The 21,495-nt window shown below is 47.3% G+C and overlaps 1 protein-coding gene across 3 annotated transcripts; it reads right to left on the bottom strand.

Moving 5' to 3' along the window:
• Nucleotides 1-2,032: 2,032 nt before the first annotated feature.
• LOC140847067 (uncharacterized) lies at nucleotides 2,033-21,059 on the bottom strand. Of its 3 annotated transcripts, none has more exons than XM_073226004.1 (4): nucleotides 20,587-21,059; nucleotides 17,072-17,192; nucleotides 3,139-3,330; nucleotides 2,033-2,819 (listed from the first exon to the last, which is right to left on the bottom strand). In XM_073226004.1, exons 2-4 carry the CDS (start codon nucleotides 17,091-17,093, stop codon nucleotides 2,152-2,154), a joined length of 882 nt encoding a protein of 293 aa, XP_073082105.1. In that variant the 5' UTR covers nucleotides 17,094-17,192; nucleotides 20,587-21,059; the 3' UTR covers nucleotides 2,033-2,151. The 3 variants fall into 3 exon arrangements, with proteins under 3 accessions (XP_073082105.1, XP_073082109.1, XP_073082102.1); XM_073226008.1 differs by having other exon boundaries at nucleotides 20,729-21,059; XM_073226001.1 differs by lacking the exons at nucleotides 17,072-17,192; nucleotides 20,587-21,059 and adding an exon at nucleotides 3,751-3,981.
• Between the last annotated feature and the right edge of the window lie 436 nt (nucleotides 21,060-21,495).

Here is a 21,495-nt window from a genome sequence, read left to right as displayed (position 1 = left end):
GTTCTTAATTTAAGCAATTCTCCAAGCCACCTTGGTTCTAGTAATTGACCAGCCATCCTCAGATAGCCTTTAGGGGAGGTGGTATTCAGAGAAAGAACTGGGTGGAAAAGCATAGAAGAGATAGAAAGGATATTCTCAGCACTAAAGAGGAAGAATGGAAGCAGAGAAGATGGAAATAGGAAAGAGAAAATTAGGAAGATAAAGGAGGTTGGTGACTAGGATACAGGTAGTGACTAGTAACTTTTCAATTTACCAAAGTAGTTCCATCATGTCTCCACATGGCAGTCAGTCAAATTCCTAGTTGAGGATAAATAGGAAAAGAGAAAATCTTGTACTTAAATCAATTTCGTAAAGACTGTAAAGATAAGTCTCTGGTTGTACATTTACATGGGAGTTTTTATATATGTTAAAACATTTTAAGTGATTTTTTAAAATTATTATATCAAAGGAACCCCTAGAAAATTGTTTCTGCTTTTTGTAAATTCTATTATCTCCTCTGTTGTCAGCTGACCATGCCATATATACAATTGTAGGTACCTAAGTTCCTAAGTCAGCCTGTATTTTGGCTATTGACTATGTAGACTTTCTTACAGTTGTCTCTAGGCAGTGTCCTACAAACTGATTTTGTGTAAGGCTTTACCAAAAAATGAAAGAGAATTGTGTGATACCATATACCAAAGCTTTCTCATTCATCCACTCATTCAATAATTACTCAATCAATACATTTTTTGCACATCAAGTATGTGCCAGGAATTATGTATGGGAGGCACTGTAGATAGAATAATGAGGGAAAACTTAAAACATGGTTCCTACCTTCAGGGAACTTAGGACCCAGGGGAGGATACCAGTGTTATGGAAAGTACACACAAAAAGCAAAATTCCAAGTATGATACATACTTTGAAGAAAAGATACAGCATGACTTGGGAGCTTTCCTAGTCTTAGAAATTATGAAACTTTTCCTGAAGAAAGGACATTTAAATTGATATCTGAAAAATGAACAAGCGGTAATTTAGCGTTTCAGGTAGAAGGAATTTCATGTGCAAAGGCTAGTGCCACCTCCCAACTCTTATCTTCAGAAAGAAGTTTCTGGAACCTTTCTTATCTCCTCTGAGAGCCCCTCTGGTCTTCGTGGACATCTTTCCCTCCCTCGTTTATAGGGTCCTCACTCTTCTTCCTCTTCCAGGGACAGGTTTCCCTTGATAAAAATGCCTTCACATCTGTGTAAAGAACCTTGACTCTCAAAGTTCTCATTGCCAGGGCTCTTGACATGGCAACCCATTCCATATCATCCATCTATATCATTCTGCATTATTAAGGATGACAACAACGTAAGATCGAGATTGAGTGGTGCGCAACACAAGTAAAAAACTTTATGATTATGCACAGTAAATTGAGAAAATGAGATACAAAAGTCAATAAAAGTGTTAAAAGGAATTACTCAAAAGAAAAAATTTCAGGATTTTGATGTTGGGTTGTGTAAGGCTTGCAGAGTGGCATGATGGATACAGCTTATGTCATGGAGTGTTGGTCTCATGGGTTTGTGTGCATTTGTACATTTTATTAGTGTATATACTTACACCACTGTCCATTCTAGGTATATAAATAAAATCTAAGGTTGCCGGAATGAAGAGCATGGAGTAAAAATAGGAATTACTGAAATAGGGAAATAAAGGATGAGTAAAAGACTTGGGAGACTAATAACAACACTTGCAAGCATATTTATATAATCACAATGACAAAGGTTTGAAATATTAATGATTTTAGAACTTGTAGAATATAGTGATCCACAAGTAAGGAAACGTGATTTTTTATTTCAACACCAAAAAAAACCCCTACAAAGTCTCAAGCAATGCAGATTGCTCATTCCCCTTAAAGACTTGTTAAAGGTGGGTTTCCAAGCATTCACTTTAAAGAAACCCAATCACTGGAAACTCGGGGAAAAAACCATTGTTCTTTCAGCGGAGGCCACGACAGGTGTATACATCTATCTACCTACCAAGACAGGAATATAAAAACACACAGGTATATATGTGGCGTTTTATTTTTTCAAGTAAAACAGGAAAACATGGAGGGGTGAAAAGGCTCATTACGTCCTTCCGATAATCTGAGCCACCAGAAGAAATTAAGTGCTTTACGCTGAATGCTCATCTTCACAGGCTTCTTCTGGAAATGTGGACGCTTTTCCCTGAGCTGGATCCGGGAAGAGCAGAGCTCTGGTCCGTGCCTGAAACTGTGTCCGGGACGGGTGGCCTTCTGTCTAGGCACGGCGGGCAGCTGGTCGCCCTGGCGTGCACGGTGCCACCCCAGCTCTTGCCCAGGAGTTGGCCGCGCCGTGGGGATTGGCTCCAGTGCAGAACGGACTGGACCCAGAGAAACCAGACGACGTTCGCGGGGTGCGCGCCCGCCAAAGTCGCGGGGCCGCCGGCAGGGGGCGCTGCGAGCCAGCGCTGCGCGCACAACTGGGTGTCCAGCGCGGCGACCGCCCATTGCAGGGCGGCCCCCGCGTGCGTCAGCTGCCAGGTGAGCCAGGCGCGCTGCGAGGCCGTCGGCTCTGTGCCGCGGGCGGGTACCGGCAGGTAGGCGCCCCCCGGAGCTCGCAGCTCTCGCAGGGCCACCTCCAGCGAGTCCGTGTGGTTGAAGAGCCTGGACGAGATGCCTGCAATGGTCGCGCGGGCTGCTGGCGATAGGTGGCGGCAGAGTTTTGGGGAGACGGGCCTGGCCTCCCGGCGGTCCTGGCAACATCCCCAATCGGTGGTCGTCACTGATGACCTGGGCGGGGTTCTGCTCTCCTCGCATCGCCAGGGACTCTGGGCAGAACCTGCCAGGAGAGAGAATGGGAAGTGTCCCGGGGAGTGCGCACAGCCTTTGGGGATTCTTTGCCAAGGTCATCACCGCCCCTTCCCCTTCCAGCCTCTCCCCCAGCCCACCTCCCTCCTCTCCCCACCGCCTAACTCTGGTGGCCCCCTCCAGGATCTGGGGAAACTGGTGCCACGTTCTGCCCGCCTTCGTCTCAGCCCTTTAGGGGTTAGGAGCGTCTCACCAGGGTCAGTGCCCATCTCCTCCCCAGGCGCTGGGTTTGCCACTCTGGACCCGCGCCCATAACGCCGCCTCTGCAAAAGCCCAGCCCGGAAACCTACCTGCTTCACCGTGATGTCCTGTCCTGGTGGAGCCAAGCTTGTCCTCTCCTGTCCCTTGGGCCGGTGATGGCCGTGACCTCACCTTCTCATCCCCTTCTCCATTATCTCTGTGGCGTCTGCCGGGGCAGCCATCGGGGCTTTCCCCTCTCTTATGACAGGAGCCACTGGCCACCTGGCTCTGCCCAGTGATCACTGTGGATGGAGAAAAGGACGTTAATGAGCGGTCCCTGAGCTATCACTGGAATAGGGGGGACAGTGGATTAGAGAAGGTTCCAAATCAGACCCCTGCTTCCTAATAAGCTCACCCCCAAAGACCGGTTCCTTCAGCTGCCCACAGCCTCCATGGGCAGCTCCCCAGGGCCTGCCTTGCTTGTCACTCCTGATGGGCCTGAGTTACCTGGCATCTCCAGCAACCCCCGCTCAAGTCCAGACCCCGAGGATGGCTCAGCTGCCGGAGCACAGGGCCCCAGGCATCTGGCCTTCACCTTGGGTTTCCCTCACCACGCTCAGCAGGTGTGAAGTGCAAAATTTCTGGGACCTGCTGTTTTGCCCAAAGCATCCCAACCATCACTCCAAATCAGTCTCCACGAAAAAGAAAATCTGAACTCCTACCTCCTCTGCCATGTAAGGCTTCTCCTGTCTCCTCCATTCCTTCTTTCTCTGGCTTTCATAGTGATGCCGATCTCCCTTCTTTATTTTATTTTATTTATTTATTTTGGTATCATTAATCTACAATTACATGAAGAACATTATGTTTACTAGGCTTCCCCCTTCACCAAGTCCCCCCCCCTCACATACCCCTTCACAGTCACTGTCCATCAATGTAGTAAGATGCTGTAAAATCACTACTTATCTTCTCTGTGTTGCACAGCCCTCCCCATGACCCCCACACCATACATGCTAATCGTAATGCCCCCTTTCTTTTTTCCCACCCTTATCCCTCCCTTCCCACCCATCCTCCCCAGTCCCTTTCCCTTTGGTAACTGTTAGTCCATTCTTGGGTTCTGTGATTCTGCTGCTGTTTTGTTCCTTCAGTTTTCCTTTGTTCTTATACTCCACAGATGAGTGAGATCATTTGGTACTTGCCTTTCTCCGCCTGGCTTATTTCACTGAGCATAATACCCTCTAGCTCCATCCATGTTCTTGCAAATGGTAGGATCTGTTTTTTTCTTATAACTGAGTGATATTCCATTGTGTATATGTACCACATCTTCTTTATCCATTCATCTACTGATGGACAATTAGGTTGCTTCCATATCTTAGCTATTGTAAATACTGCAGCAATAAACATAGGGGTGCATCTGTCTTTTTCAAACTGGAGTGCTGCATTCTTAGGGTAAATTCCTAGGAGTGGAATTCCTGGGTCAAATGGTATTTCTATTTTGAGCATTTTGAGGAACCTCCATACTGCTTTCCACAATGGTTGAACAAATTTACATTCCCACCAGCAGTGTAGTAGGGTTCGCCCTTCTCCACAACCTCGCCAACATTTGTTGTTGTTTGTCTTTTGGATGGTGGCAATCCTTACTGGTGTGAGGTGATATCTCACTGTGGTTTTAATTTGCATTTCTCTGATGATTAGCGATGTGGAGCATCTTTTCATGTGTCTGTTGGTCATGTGAATTTCTTCTTTAGAGAACTGTCTATTCAGCTCCTCTGCCCATTTTTTAATTGGATTATTTGCTTTTTGTTTGTTGAGGTGCGTGAGCTCCTTATATATATTGGATATCAATCCTTTATCGGATCTGTCATTTGTGAATATATTCTCCCATACTGTAGGATGCCTTTTTGTTCTATTGATGGTGTCCTTTGCTGTACAGAAGCTTTTCAGCTTGATATAGTCCCACTTGTTCATTTTTGCTTTTGTTTCCCTTGCCTGGGGAGATATGTTCAAGAAGAGGTCACTCATGTTTATGTCCAAGAGATTTTTGCCTATGTTTTTTTCTAAGAGTTTTATGGTTTCATGACTTATGTTCAAGTCTTTGATCCATTTTGAATTTACTTTTGTGTACGGGGTTAGACAGTGATCCAGTTTCATTCTCTTACATGTAGCTGTCCAGTTTTGCCAGCACCAGCTGTTGAAGAGGCTGTCATTTCCCCATTGTATGTCCATGGCCCCTTTATTGAAATATGTTTGGGTTAATGTTTGGAGTCTCTATTCTTTCTTTGGTCTGTGGCTCTGTTCTTGTGCCAGTACCAAATTGTCTTGATTACTGTGGCTTTGTAGTAGAGCTTGAAGTTGGGGAGTGAGATCCCCCCAACTTTATTCTTCCTTCTCAGGATTGCTTTAGCTATTCCGGGTCTTTGGTGTTTCCATATGAATTTTTGAACTATTTGTTCCAGTTCATTGAAGAATGCTGTTGGTAATTTGATAGGGATTGCATCGAATCTGTATATTGTTTTGGGCAGGATGGCCATTTTGACAATATTAATTCTTCCTAGCAGGAGCATGGGATGAGTTTCCATTTGTTAGTGACCTCTTTAATTTCTCTTAAGAGTGTCATAGTTTTCAGGGTATCGGTCTTTCACTTCCTTGGTTAGGTTTATTCTGAGGTATTTTATTCTTTTTGATGCTGTTATGAATGGAATTGTCTTCCTGATTTCTCTTTCTATTAGTTTATTGTTAGTGTATAGGAAAGCCACAGATTTCTGTGTGTTAATTTTGTTTCCTACAACATTGCTGAGTTCCAATATTAGTTCTAGTGGTTTCAGAGTGGAGTCTTTAGGGTTTCTTATGTACAAAATCATGTCATTTGCAAATAGCGACAGTTTAACTTCTTTACCAATGTGGATTCCTTGTATTTCTTTGTTTTGTCTAATTGCCATGGCTAGGACCTCCAGTACTATGTTGAATAACAGTGGGGTGAGTGGGCATCCCTGTCTTGTTCCCAATTGCAGAGAAAAAGTTTTCAGCTTCTCACTGTTCAGTATGATGCTGGCTGTGGGTTTATTATATATGGCCTTTATTATGTTGAGGTATTTGCCCTCTATACCCATTTTGTTGAGCTTTTTGGATGTTGAATTTTGAATGGATGTTGAACTTTGTTGAATGCTTTTTCAGCATCTATGGAGATGATCATGTGGTTTTTGTCTTTCTTTTTGTTGATGTGGTGGATGATGTTGATGGATTTTCGAATGTTGTACCATCCTTGCGTCCCCGAGATGAATCCCACTTGGTCATGGTGTATGATCCTTTTGATGTATTTTTTAATTCGGTTTGCTAATATTTTGTTGAGTATTTTTGCATCTATGTTCATCAGGGATATTGGTCTGTAGTTTTCTTTTTTGGTGGGGTCTTTGCCTGGTTTTGGTATTAGGGTGATGTTGGCTTCATAGAATGAGTTTGGGAGTATTCCTTCCTCTTATATTGTTTGGAAAACTTTAAGGAGAATGGGTATTATGTCTTCCCTGTATGTCTGATAAAATTCCGAGGCAAATCCATCTGGCCCAGGGGTTTTGTTCTTTGGTAGTTTTTTGATTACCACTTCAACTTCATTGCTGGAAATTGGTCTGTTCAGATTTTCTGTTTCTTTCAGGGTCAGTCTTGGAAGGTTGTATTTTTCTAGGAATTTGTCCATTTTTCCTAGGTTTCCCAGCTTGTTAGTATATAGGTTTTCATAGTACTCTCTAATAATTCTTTGTATTTCTGTGGGGTCCATCGTGATTTTTCCTTTCTCATTTCTGATACTGTTGATGTGTGTTGACTCTCTTTGTCTCTTAATAAGTCTGGCTAGAGGCTTATCTATTTTGTTCATTTTCTCAAAGAACCAGCTCTTGGTTTCATTGATTCTTTCTATTGTTTTATTCTTCTCAATTTTATTTATTTCTTCTCTGATCTTTATTATGTCCCTCCTTCTGCTGACCTTAGGCCTCATTTGCTCTTCTTTTTCCAATTTTGATAATTGTGACATTAGACCATTCATTTGGGATTGTTCTTCCTTCTTTAAATATGCCTGGATTTGTATATACTTTTCTCTTAAGACTGCTTTTGCTGCGTCCCACAGTAGTTGGGGCTTCATGTTGTTGTTGTCATTTGTTTCCATATATTGCTGGATCTCCATTTTAACTTGGTCATTGGTCCATTGATTATTTAGGAGCATGTTGTTAAGCCTCCATGTGTTTGTGAGTCTTTTTGCTTTCTTTGTACAATTTATTTCTAATTTTATGCCTTTGTGGTCTGAAAAGTTAGTTGGTAGGATTTCAATCTTTTGGCATTTACTGAGGCTCTTTTTGTGGCCTAGTATGTGGTCTATTCTGGAGAATGTTCCATGTGCACTTGAGAAGAATGTGTATCCTGTTGCTTTTGGATGTAGAGTTCTATAGATGTCTATTAGGTCCATCTGTTCTAGTGTGTTGTTCAGTGCCTCTGTGTCCTTACTTATTTTCTGCCCGGTGGATCTATCCTTTGGGGTGAGTGGTGTGTTGAAGTCTCCCAAAATGAATACATTGCATTCTGTTTCCTCGTTTAATTCTGTTAGTATTTGTTTCACATATGTTGGTGCTCCTGTACTGGGTGCATATATATTTATAATGGTTATATCCTCTTGTTGGACTGAGCCCTTTATCATTATGTAATGTCCTTCTTTATCTCTTGTTACTTTCTTTGTTTTGAAGTCTATTTTGTCTGATACTAGTATTGTAACACCTGCTTTTTTCTCTCTGTTGTTTGCATGAAATATCTTTTTCCATCCCTTGACTTTTAGTCTGTGCATGTCTTTGGGTTTGAGGTGAGTCTCTTGTAAGCAGTATATGGATGGGACTTGATTTTTTATACATTCTATTACTCTGTGTCTTTTTATTGGTGCATTCAGTCCATTTACATTTAGGGTGATTATTGAAAGATATGTACTTATTGCCATTGCAGGCTTTAAGTTGTGGTTACCAAAAATTCAAGGTTAGCTTCTTTACTATCTTACTGTCTAACTTAACTCACTTATTGAGCTATTATAAACACGGTCTGATGATTCTTTATTTCTCTCCCTTCTTATTCCTCCTCCTCCATTCTTCATTTGTTGTGTGTTTTGTTCTGTGCTCTTTTTAGGAGTGCTCCCATCTAGAGCAGTCCCTCTAAGATGCCCTGTAGAGGTGGTTTGTGGGAGGCAAATTCCCTCAACTTTTGCTTGTCTGGGAATTGTTTAATCCCTCCTTCATATTTAAATGATAATCGTGCTGGATACAGTATCCTTGGTTCAAGGCCCTTCTGTTTCATTGCATTAAGTATATCATGCCATTCTCTTCTGGCCTGTAAGGTTTCTGTTGAGAAGTCTGATGATAGCCTGTAGGTGACCTTTTTTTTTCTCTCTGGTTGCCTTTAATACTCTGTCCTTGTCTTTAATCTTTGCCATTTTAATTATTATGTGTCTTGGTGTTGCCCTCCTTGGATCCCTTGTCATGGGACTTCTGGGTGCCTCTGTGGTCTGAGAGGCCATTTCCTCCCCTAGTTTGGGGAAGTTTTCAGCAATTATTTCTTCAAAGACACTTTCTATCCCTTTTTCTCTCTCTTTTTCTTCTGGTACCCCTATAATGTGGATATTGTTCCATTTCAATTGGTCACTCAGCTCTCTTAGAATTCTTTCATTCCTGGAGATCCTTTTATCTCTCTCTGCATCAGCTTCTCTGCGTTCCTGTTCTCTGTTTTCTAGTCCATTAATGGTCTCTTGCATCTCGTCCATTCTACTTGGAAGTCCTTCCAGAGATTGTTTTATCTCTGTATTCTCCCTCCTTAGTTCTTGCATATTTCTCTGCAAGTCCATCAGCATGGTTATGACTTTTGATTTGAATTCTTTTTCAGGAAGATTCGTTAAATCTATCTCCCCAGGTTCCTTCTCAGGGGAAGATGTAGAAGATGTCAAAGATGTCTGGGTTAGTCTTGTCCGGATCAAATTTTTTTGCCTTTTATGTTAATAGATGTAGTGGTGAGCTATTGACTCGTCTGTCAGCTGGGAGAGCCAAGACTCTTTCCACTTGCTCCTGGCCTTTCTTTACTGGGACAACTGTGACCCCTAGTGGCTTGTGTTGGGCAATTGCGTGTAGACTGGGTCTCTATATCTTGCCCCGCTGGTATGGAGGAAGCTCCCTTGCTGTGGACGTTGCCAGCCTCAGGCTGCTGCTCTGCTATGGCAGGGGCCCTGGAGGGGTAATGGACAGGGGGCTGTTTGGCTGTTTACTGCCATGAGGGGTCTCAGAGCTGTTGCCCAGGGGTTTAGTGAGCCCAGAGTTCCTTGGGTTTTCCAGCCGCTGGGCTGTGACCCGGGATGCTTCCGTCCAGTTGTTGGGTCCCTGTCCCTTTAACACTTTCAAAAAGCACTCACTTTTCTTTGTCCCAGGGGCACTGGCTGCGGGGACACGCTCACAGGTCTTACTGTCCTGTTTCCCTAGTTTCCAGCACCCCATGCATGCACTGTGTGTCTGCACTCCGGTGCGGATGTCTAGGGCTGGGCGTTTAGCAGTCCTGGGCTCCCTCCCCCTCCCTGCTCTGACTCCTCTCCTCCCGCCGGGAGCTGGGGTGAGGGGCGCTCAGGTCCTGCTGGGCCGGGACTTGTATCTTATCCCTTTCACCAGGTGCTGGGTTCTTGCATGTGTGGATGTAGTCTGGCTGTTGTCCTGTGTCTTCTGGTCTCTCTTTTAGGGATAGTTCTATTTATTTGTTGTATTTTCAAAAGTAGATATGTTTTTGGGAGGAGATTCCCACTGTCCTACTTACTCTGCCATCTTGGCTCCGCCCCTCCCAATCTCCCTTCTTTACAAAGGACAGGTTTTCCATGGAATAAATCCTTTCATAATCCCTGTGGGGGTGACCCTGTCTCTCTGGGTGCTCCTGGTCGGGCTGCCTGCCACTTGTAGCCCCTTCCATTTCATCCATGTCTCTCACCTGAGACGCAGGTCTAGAGGCCTGAAGAGAGGACCAGGCAATGACCAGGTGGGCAGAGGACATGGCTTTTTATAAGGCCCCAGGGCCCTATACAGGGTCCGTCATCACTATCCGGAGGGCTGTGACCACGCCCAAAGTGGGAGGGGCAAATTGATGCTCTTAGGCAAGTAGGTATTCAGCTGTCTTTCTTGATCCCTATGACTCTTTAGCTGCTAATTTCTGAGCATTTTTCCTGCATGGCAATACGCAGAGGCAGTCAGTTCTGTGCTGCATGTTGACAAAGTGCAATATTTTGTTGTTTGTTTCTAGTGGACTTTTTTCTGCTTGTTTCAACAGTTATGTGTATTTGTGTGTGTAATCAGTACATACTATGCTGGGGTTAGCAAAGTGTTGGTGTAAAGGACAAAATACTTTTGAATTTGTTGGACATGCATTCTCCATGGCCATTACTCAATTCTGCCATTGTGGCAGAAGTGCCACCATAGACTGTATGGATTGAAAGAGTGTGGTTATGCTCTGAATAAATGTTTTTTACAAAATAGGCAGTGACAGACATTCAGCCCAAATGCCATAGTGTGCAGACCTCTGCTGTCTACAACATAATCAAGTTTTGAATGTGTTCTTCTCAACTTCTTCATCTTATTTCTGTTGTCCATCAAACAAGTACTGCCATAGGCTCATGAAAATCCTGCCAGGCTGTGCTGTCATTATTTGCACTTCTAAAAGCTTCTTCCTTCCTCTCTGATAAAGGCCTCTCTGATAAGGACACAACTCTATAAAGGACTATGGGAAAAATTCTAAGAAAGAGGGTAGAATCATATCTATGAGTCCCAGGCCATCATCTCTAACATGTCAGAAAGCCATGCATAAATAGTTCCATCAAAAAGGAAGATTTGTAATCTCACTTACTAGGAAAGCCCGAGCAGTAGGACTGGTCTTGGCTTGGTTAATTCAGAGCCTGGGTAAGTTCATCTAAATCCCAGGCTCTTTCCAAATGGTGCTTTAGCATTCCAGGTGCATTGGTTTATTCTCTGAGACTGACTGTCCTCATGATCCCAAGCCCGCTGCCTGAGTGTCTCCCGTCACCTGCAGGAGGCCTTGTCCAGAGCACATTTGGAATTATCACCATCCCATGTCTCCTCATCAGAAAGAAGGCAGGTTCTAAGACACACGTGGAATATTGCTGCCTCCTTCTCCAAAATGACCCAAGTGCAACCCCAGGTCCACCCCTTCAGCTTCCCATCATGGCAGCTTTAGGGGCCAGATGCTGCCTATTGCAGAAACTGGATGCTTGGTTTGCCACTTGGTCCTGGGGCTCACATCCCCACCTCTCCAAACACCTAGCCGTAAAAGCTGGCCCCTTTGTCCTGAAGTCCCTGTGCTGGTCTCAGGCAGGTCCTTCCCTCTCCCTTGGGCTAGAGATTGTTCTGGTGGGCACCTGCAAGGTTGCTTCTCCACCACCTGGGCCTGGCTCTGCCTGGTCGGCGCATTCTGGGAACAGTGGCCCATGGTGTTCAGTGGAAGCATGTCCTGGACATATTTGTTGTGTCCAACTGGGAACAGTGTAGTTGTAGGTGGGGTAACTGGATTGTTTATCTTGGAAACAGTGTGAATGGGCAGAAGGGATGGCGTAGGGAAGACCGCATTGCACAGCTGCTCCATGAAAACAGCTTGCAGCCCCTCAGTGGGACCCGCAGGCCGGACGGCGGCTGCCTATGGCCAATGAAACCAGCACAAGTCAATCAGAATCTCTTCTTATGAATTAGATTCAAGGAGCCACATTAATGAGAGTGTTCTGTGGTTGCTGAGGTTTGTGGAGTTCTTAAATGTTCTGAGCCTTTGTTAACTGTTACTTAGAATCTGTGATTCTGTTTTTTATCTTATATTTTGTGAGGGTGAATGATTATATCCCTGCAATAATTTTAAAAACAAATATAATTCTTAAGATTTTTATTACCTATGTATTTTAAAATTTTTGTGTATTTTATAATATGGACAATACCTTACAACCATAGTATAAAATGTATATAGTAATGTAATTAAAAATAAATATATTAATGGTATCTTTTCAAATTTTTTGGGAAGGAGTGTAACAGAAGTGAGAGATTCTGAAGGGAACCCCAACCCTGTGTGGATCTGGGCCCGTGGGAGGGAGGGGACTTGAGTCATGTAACCCACCTGGCCTGGTTCCCCGCTCTCTGCTAATCTGCCCTGGGTCCCCAGGCTGACTGCCATGTAGCAGCTGTGGCTGCTGGGCAAGTCCCTTCCTTACTCTGAGCCTCACACCTCCCATGGCTCCTGAGCCAGAGAAGAGGAGATTGTGCAGAGAGTGAGTGTGAAAACCCCCAGGGTGCAATGTGGAAGTCAGTGCCTCTTCTCCATCTGTGCCTGCATCAACCTGGCCTGTTTTCCAGATGCCATGGCATGTTTTGCTGCACAGCTTAGTAGCTGAATAAGTTGACACCAGTGGGGAGGTCCTCGCTGGACCCCGGCCCTGCCTTTTGTTAGCATCAAGACCTTAGCCAGCAACACAGCCCTGTGTTCTCTAGTTCCTCTTCTGTAATGTGAGAATGATCCCCACAGCTGCTGCAGAGGGACTGTGGAATTGACAAGCCCAGGAAAGGCACAGAGTTGTGCCTGGCAGAAATAACCTGTACTGCTGGGAGCAGAAAGGGAGAAGTGGTCCTAATACCTAGGGATGGAGGGGATGCTAAAGAGGCCTCTGGGTCCTTGGAAAAAACTTTTTCTACAGAGGTGGTAGCTTCACAGTGTAGTCAGAGTGTGAAAATCCATTACACTATGACTTTAAGATATTTGCACTTTTTGTCAGTACATTATACTCTCCAAAGATTTTTTTTTTTAAGTACTGCTGGGAATTAGAAAAGAAAATCATGGAAAAAATTCAGACCTTCATACGTTGAGCTGGTGTCCAAATCTGTATCATGGGGAGGACAGAGGAACCATCTAGTATCAGGCTTATAGGTGGAGTAAGGAGAGACTGCACTAGGGGTGTGTGTGTGTGTGTGTGTGTGTGTGTGTGTGTGTGTGTGTGTGTAAAATAGGAAGTGGCACAGAAGGGTGGAAGGAGGTAGAGACCAGAGGGGTGGTGGATTCTGCTAGGCTGAATGGTGGCAGTGACCTTTGGGTCCCAGGCCCCTTTTAATCTCTTCTCCTGCCATCAAGAACCCTTTATGATTGTCCCATAGCTCTGTGACGTTGGCCTGGCACCCTAGACCGAGCCACACATTCTCTCTGTCCAGTTCCTGAGGTGGCAGCAGGCTTCAGAGAAAGAAGGAAAGGGGCTGGGTTGATCTGCGTTTTAGTGAGCCCTGGGGACTGGGTTCTGTCGTTTATTTTTTGGTGGACTTGGATCTTCTTTCTGTCTCATTGCTGAATTCAGGGGCACCCATATTTACCAACATTTGGAAAAGACACCATCAACGAGGCGAAGGAGCCCAGGCCCAGGCCAAGAAAGCCACTGGTTCTGTTTCCTTTCCCCTCCCTCTGTCTCAACCAGCACAGGAAGAGAGGAGGCAGCTGGGAATTCTGGGAACAGAGGAGTTCCTGACTCCGGGAACAGGTGCCCGCAGTGGGACAAGGGCTCATTCTCAAATGCCACAGACCCCAAAGCTCCCTGAAAGTCACCCACTCCTGCTTCACCGCTGTGACCTGGGATCTTCCCGGCTTGGCGTGTCCGGGAGGTCTGACAGTGGCACAGGACCCGCGTTCTCTCCAGAGAAGGTGATCCTTCTTGTCTGCATCCCTCTTCCCAGCTAGTTCATGGAGTCCCAAGGCCAGCCTTGCATTGACGTGAACAGCAAACCGTCACTAAGGAGCTGGACGAGCCTTGGATGAGCGATAAAGGGCTGTCGTGAAGTCAGGGACATGGGGGTCTGGGGCCCGGGGACCCTGTCAGGTTTGCCTGTCCCATTACCCTCCTGGATGCATGGGGAACCTCCTGTCTCCTGCTGACAGCTGCATGAGCCTCCTTTGAGGGTAACTGTCTGGAGCAGTTACAGCAAGACCCCTGCCCTGAGACGTGTGGCAGGGCAGTCACGGAAGCAGACACTGTTGTGGGGAGCTGCTTAACTTTTTCATCTTGCACCCATGGGGTCATCACTCACTCTGGCCTCCACCTCCACTGCCCCTCACTTTCCATATTGGCACCTCCTCCTGGGTGCCCTCTGCCCCAGGTCCACTTACCACTGGATGTCACTCTGCTCAGAGACCACCTGCCACCACCGTGACTCTGCCCTTCTGCCCCCGGACCACACCCAGATCCAAGAACTGAGTCCTCATGCACCCCCCACTTTAGCTTAGGCCCTCCCTCCTCACCTGCCCACGCTCTCAGGATCCAGCTTCTCACACCAATTTCCCCACCTCAGCGATCCCGAGGATTAGGAGGCCACAGAGGCCCCTCTGATATTGTTCTAGGCCCTCAGAGGGCCCTCTGACTAGAAAGGACAGCAAACAGGACAAGAATCTATCTGCCGTTCAACAGAGAGAGACCCCGGGAGACTGTCAGCAGGAGAGGATCAAGGATGGGAAGCAGGATCGGGACCCCCTGCCGCAGGGAGAGGAGCCCGCAGCCCAGGACAGAGGATTGGCAGGGAATCCTGAAAACAAGGCACCCCAGCACCATCATGCAGTCCACTAAGGAGCACCCCCAAAAACAGTGAGGGGTTCATTCCAGGGGGTTTCACCACTGGAAAGTAGGAGAGTGTCCAGGTGGACATCACAGAGAGTGTCCGACCCAGTGCATCGCCCAGGCCCACCAAAACCAGAGGTGTGTCTAGGACAAGGGGCACGTTAAAACTCTGAAGAGCAAGTTAGTCAGCAACTGGATCCTAAATTACAAACACAGTCTGTTTGGGAGCAATGCTTTGAGAACAGTCCACCCAAGGATGTACTTTCAACCCAGGTGGGGCCTAGATACACAAAGTTCCTGTCATCACACAGGGCAGGGACATGAAATCCCGGTTCTGCGGAGCCAGCAGTCTCGAGGGCAGAATGCCCTAACCGGCAACGTGGAGGGCAGACACAGGGTCATGCCCAAATGCCAGGAGCTGTGAGGTTCCGGGATCACCAGCTGTGTCTAAGGCAACCATTTCCCACTCCCCATGGTCTCCTGCCCCTCAGAGAAGAGTTTCTGTTCCCAGGACTGGGAATCAGCAGAGACTCTCGGGGGCACAAAGCCCTGGTTGGCCTCAGGTTATCAGGCTCCTGGTCCGGGTCTTGACCCAATGAGAAGAGGGAAGGTCAGAAAGAGCCATGGTCCAAACCAACACACGCCAGGCTGTATGCAGAGGCCAGAAATCTAACCAGAAATCACAGCTCCCTCTGCTGGCAATGGACCCAGGATGCCAGGTTTCCCGACCACCCCAGTCTTGCCTGAAGGTTTGGGGGATGTTTTTCATCACCAGCCCAAAATCATCCTGCCCCCACCCATCTAGAGGTGGGTTCTCTAGAAGCAATGTTTGCATACATGTAGACAAACGCCATTAACCTCCATACACACCATCCTCTAAAGAGTTGTTCCTGTTATCACTGGCAAGGAATTTTAGCAACATTTATCTCTTCTGATAACCACGTTCTCTGCACTGCCTGAGCGCAGTTTGGGGGTATCTGATCAGAGTATCCCAGGACTTAGAGCTCAGACCCTAGAAGGGTCCATAGTTCAGTCTTCCTGAGGGCCTGCTTTGGCAGCTTACACATGACTGGGCACTCGGGGGGCTGGGGATGGTGGCCTTCCATACTCACCCACTTCAGGCTTTTTGTTGCACCTGTTCAGAGGTCCAATTACTTAATATTTCTTTCTTCCCCCTTAATACATTTATATAAGATCCAGTGGAAATACTAACATTCAGAAGTTCTTTTCATGAGATGAGTTAAGACTCCACCCAAAGACATAGATAAACCAGGCTTTTCCTGCTCCCTCAGCACCTTTCACTTCAAACAGCCTATGAAGGGGTGTGTGCGACAAGACTGCAAAGGGTCAGCACAACTGGATGCACCCAACCAGCTTTCAGGATGGGTCAGGGACAAGTAGCTTCTGATTTCAGATGATCTGGAGGCAGGAGTTGGGGCAGCTGGGGCTGTGTTCACAGTGACAGGAGGGAAAGGGACCCTCTGGAAGCACAGTGGCCAGCTGCACCAGGAGAACTGGCCATCCACTGGAGGGGCCCTCCAGCACCAGGTCCCTGCACCCACCCCAACCCTGTCCTCTAACACAGCAGGACCAGAGACAGCAGCTCTGAGGTGGCAGATGGGGAGCAGACAGGGAAGCAGCTGGCTCAACAGACCAGGGACTCAGCAGCCTGTTTAAGGTTCCAGGAAGTTCTTTCCTTTCCCAACCCCAGAGAAGGCTCGGACGTCCAGCATGAGGCACAGGGTGAAACCACGTGTGGCGTGACCTGAGCCAGCTGGAGTGGACTCTGCAGGCCTAGGGAGGGGCAGGGAGGAGCAGCAGGTGGTCACTGTCTGGAGCAGTTACAGCAAGACCCCTGCCCTGAGACGTGTGGCAGGGCAGCCACGGAAGCAGACACTGGGTGGGGAGCTGCTTAACTTTGTCATCTTGCACCCATGGGGTCATCACTCACTCTGGCCTCCACCTCCACTGCCTCAGGCACCCCCTCACTTTCCATATTGGCACCTCCTCTTCCTCTTCCTCTTCCTGACCAGAGGGTGGTGAGAAAGGAAAGCAGGAAAGGGTCTGATTAGCAAAACTGAGAGGGAAGAGCACATGTCATTTAGAGCTTAACCAGGCCCCACCCACTCACAGGAAGTGTGGGTGCTCCCCAGCCACTGAGTGGGGCCTTACACAAAGCTAGGGGCACATCTCCCTGCCAGTCCTGCCCCAGAAGAGGGTGGGAAAAGGAACAGTGCCACACGCCACCTGGATGCAGTGCTGCGTGAGCATTGGTTGGGTAGGTAGTGGCTATGGCTATGGCGGGTCCTGGGATGATTGGCGCAGGTCCCAGAATCAGACCAGGGGCTGAGTAATGACCTGCTCTGTCTGGTTTAACTGTAAACTTGACGATGAGGCCTCAGGCTCAGCGCTACCTGGAGGAAGCATGTCCGCCATGCACACTCTTCACACTGGCTGGCTTGATGGCATTAACACAGGTCATGAGGGTCCCCAGCTGTCACCGGTGACAATGTTCCCCTGGAAGCCACAGAGCACCTTGGGAAATGAGGCAGAGAGTGAAGGAAAGGCAAAGTCACTGGCTGGTGAATGACAAGGACACGGGGGAGTGTAGGGCTCCATCCCTGTCAAGTGCAGTGGGTCACCTCTTTGCACATAAGGACAATGCCGGCTGGGAAGTTTTCAGGCTGTAAGTACCCCTTTGGTCCTGTACCCTCTTCCCGCCGTTCTTTATGGCGTCTTGCAGGGTTTTGTCCTCCGTGCAAACAACCGACCTTCAGGATGGAGTAGCTCCATGATCTACTGTGTACTAGAGCCCCGGGTATCTTCGAGGACACCCACTGCTGCTGCTCCACAGGCAGCCCTGCCTTTTGCACAAGCAGCCGTAGTCCCAGGCTCGCCCTGGACCACCACTCAGCCCGCAGAAACCAACTTGCCCTCCACCCCAGTGGGGCTTCTCACACCTGCACATCCATGTCTGGTCAGCCTGTGAAAGGGCGGTGGACACACTGCTGAGGGAAGAGGCTCGGGGAAGCAAGTCACCAAAGGGCTGTCCTGGAGTCCCCATGAAACTGGTAGAGAAAAGGACCCTTGGGGCAGCCGAATGTGCTCTTCAGCCCAAGCGCAGAGGCCAGGGGCAGGGCAGCTAGTCCTGAGTGAGTTATTACTCAGATTTGACATAATTGTCCTAGTGCTACTTGCATCAGTTTTTCTACATTCATTAGTAAGAAAAGGCCTTCTATCCATTTACACGGACAGATGGGTAGGTAGATAGATCACTGTGGTTCATCAATTGCCATTTTTTATAATCTGTTACCATCATTATTTATTCTGATGCTCAAATTTGGCCACCAAAACTCCTTGGAAAAGGGTCCCCATCCTGTGGCCAGCTCCCAGCATGCTTTGAGAGCTTACTGCTACAGCAGACACTGCACGTCCACCATGCACCTTCCCCAGCACAGCCCTGTGGCACCACAGTTCTCCGTGGGGAAGTGGTTCTCCTTAGTGTAGACTGGTTACTGAAACCACAATCCGCACACAGGGTGCTCATTGCTCCTCTATTTCTACTCCCAGGTCCTGTCAGCGCAAGAAGTAGGCAAGTCTTTCTGTGCGTACGTGTATAAAGCACCACACCCACACCAACACAAACCCGCTGCGTTTCCATGATGTGTCTCCTCTCTGCATTGGTGAGAAGCCTCGGGACAGTACAGACCTAGTACATCCCTTCCAAACAGCCAGCCTCCTACTCAGCTTCTCCCCTTGTACCCCCCTACCCCCACCACATCACCACCAGGCGCCGCTGTTCTCCAGGCCTCCCTCTGTCCCCCGCCCCGGCACGGCCACACGGGCTGCTCCCATCAGCCACCCCTGCGGTGGGGCCCACCCTCCTTCTGCCTCCCCCCTGCGGAGCCCTGTCTCCCGGGGAAGAAAGGAAGGGAGGGAAGATGGGTGGGAGGGAAGGAGGAAGGGAGGTCCAGTGTTTAAAGAAATCTATGGCCCCTGCAAAATTATATGACCACAGTTTTCTCATTCCTCATCTAAGAAAGGATAATCTGACTGTCACACAGGAAATCGTGAGGTTAGAGAAAACTTTGAAAGGCTTGGGAAAATCTGGAGAATATTTTGAAGGATTCGAGAAGTTTGCAAATTACTTGTCTGATTGGAACCCAGTCATGATAGCTGCCATTGGTATTAATGCAGCGCGAGTAGCCACCCCTCCAGAGCCCAGGTTCAAGGAGAGAGAAGCCGTGAGGAGGGCTGCGGGAGCCCTCAGCTCCAGCACCTCCCATACGGAACCTCTGGGGGTGGGCCCTGCCGCCGTGCGGGGCAGGAGCGACCGTCCCTGCTAACTCCGGGCGCGGGCGCGGCGCAGAAGGGGGAATGTTGCACAGCGCGCGGGAGACTCTTCGGGGACCAGCGTCTCCGCATGTTTCCTGGTAGAACACAGCTACCCTGTGAAATATGACTCAGTGATGGAAATCATCCCTCCTCATCTACACCTGATTACAGACCACAGTCAGTGATATTTTTAAGGCACGAGGGAAAACAAAAAGAGAAACTGTAAAAACAGAAGTTAAGTACAGTGAGCCCTGGGAAACGGCATGTTAGCTGATTTTCAGACATGATGTTCGCGAAGCCAAGCAAATCCCAACACTACAACTATAGCTGTTTCCAGGGCAGGGATTAGAGTGAGTTCCATGAGGTATTGTCTCAAACACAAACTTTAAACTGATGCCAAATGACTACATATAATATAGAGTAATATACACTTGCATGTAAACACCGATTTGTCATATTTTATGTTAGTTATAACATGCATGTATACTTATTTATTATGAATTAGATCATTATGGGGTTTTGGCTGGTATAGCTGTGTCTGGGTTGGCTCTCTAAAAAGTTGGTCATTCTAGACCAAAGACAAGATGCAGAGTTTACAAAACTATTTTACCTTATAGCTGAGCACTTTCAAAGGACTGGTTTTGTAAAAAACATTCTAATAGAGAGTTGATGCGTTACGACTTGTTCACCTTTTCCAAACTATCTTTGCCTTTGTTTCCATGTGCCCTTTAGCAGCAATAATTTACATGTAATCCAACTTCAATTTCAACAGAACTTGAATTTGGATTCAATGTTCAATAGAACAATAAAAAATATTCAAGGACTGTGAGATTTTAAACGGATTTTGATCATGGAATTTCCATGTTTCATCATATTTTCCAAAGCAGAAGCTTTTAAAAAAAGATCCATTCTGATATTTTAGCTGATGAAGCTTTCTAGAAAGCTTTAAAATCAGATAAAAACAGTAGGAAATTGGCGAGTCTATCATGAACTGAAACTGATGTGTCAGATCAGGCATGTATGCAACAAGACTGACATGTTAACAACAGAAGAAAGTTCTGTTGACGTTATTTAAACCAAAGGAACACTGAATATGATCTAGCTTATGATTTGCAAAAAGCTACTGACAAAAATGCTAGTAGCCAACTATATGTAAATAACAATCCCAGCTGATGGACACAAGGTTGTAAAATCCCTTAATTCCACCAGAAAAGCGATCATGTCACATGGCTCTTCGCGTGTTCTCTACTCACTCAACTGGAAGTTCCAAATATTTGCATATTTTGCCCTGATTGTAGGTATGTTTTCCCTTTCTCTTAATTTATGTTGGGATTTCCCCTCAGAACAACGCTGAATATGGAAATATGTTGCAAGTTATGATTTCTAGCCTCCAAACGACTCAATAAATGGATATTTTTATAAAATAAATCTTGCTGAAATACTATAGGAGAACGTCAGTAGTAAAACGATGGGAAAAGTCCGGACAATGGAAAGCTCTGTGCTCAGAATTCCAGAAAACTGGGGAGATCTCAGCCGGCCAAGCTGGCCCTGGGCAGCGTTGGGGGCGGAGGGGGAAAGGCAGCTTTTTACTCACAATTTCCGCAGCCCCCAGGGGGTCGCGAAACCCGGGGGCGGCGGTCCTGGCGCGCAACCGGAACTGCAGCGAACCAAACTGGGCTGCTCCCCCGAGAAGGCGCAGCGCCGCCCGGAGCCCGCACGCCTGGCGTTACCCTTACCCAGTGTGGTGCCGGTTAGTCCGGGGTAGCATCGGGCCCGCGAACCCTCCGCGCTCGCGGTTTAGCGGTGGCGGTGCGCCCTCTCGCGGCCGTTTCCTGGAATTGTCGAGGCCCGGGTCTCAACTGATTCCTTAGAACACTTGGCTCCAGCCGAGCCTATTCCCTCCTGGAACGTGCCTTTGAACACGTTTATGCAAAATGTTTATGTTAAATGTTCCAGCAGAGTGGCCAGGGCTTCCCGGGCAGCTCGCCGCTGTGCCTCCCAACGAGTCTGTCTTCCTTCTGTCACTGTGAACGCAGGCCCAGCCACCCCAACTCCCACCTCCAAATTGTCTGAGATCAGAAGCTACTTGTCCCTTACCCAACCTGAAAGATGATGGGGGTGTCCAGTTGTGTCGGCCCTTTGAAGTCTCGTCTCACACACACCCCTTCACAAGCTGAAGTGAAAGGTGCTGAGGGAGCAGGAAAAGTCTGGTTTATTTATGTCTCTGGGTGGAGTCTTACACTTCTCATGAAAAAAAGCTGCTGAATTTCGTGTTTCCATGGGATCTTATATAAATGGTTAAGAAACAAATGAAATTTTAAGTAAATGTACTTCTGTGCAGGTGCAGTGAAGCATCCTAGACGTGTGTGGGTGTCTACCACTCTGTTTCTCTCCTCTGTGCCCACTCCCCCATCACTTTTGAGAAGCCAAAGCAGGCCTCAGAAATAGCTGAAGTTGGTCTCTTCTGTTCTCTAAGTCCACAGCCCAGGCTGCCCTAAATCTA

Source organism: Manis javanica, chromosome 2 (assembly GCF_040802235.1).
Source record: "Manis javanica isolate MJ-LG chromosome 2, MJ_LKY, whole genome shotgun sequence".
Classification (NCBI taxonomy): Eukaryota; Metazoa; Chordata; class Mammalia; order Pholidota; family Manidae; genus Manis; species Manis javanica.
Note: the sequence above shows the minus strand (reverse complement) of the source record. Positions and strands in the feature narration are given on the sequence as shown.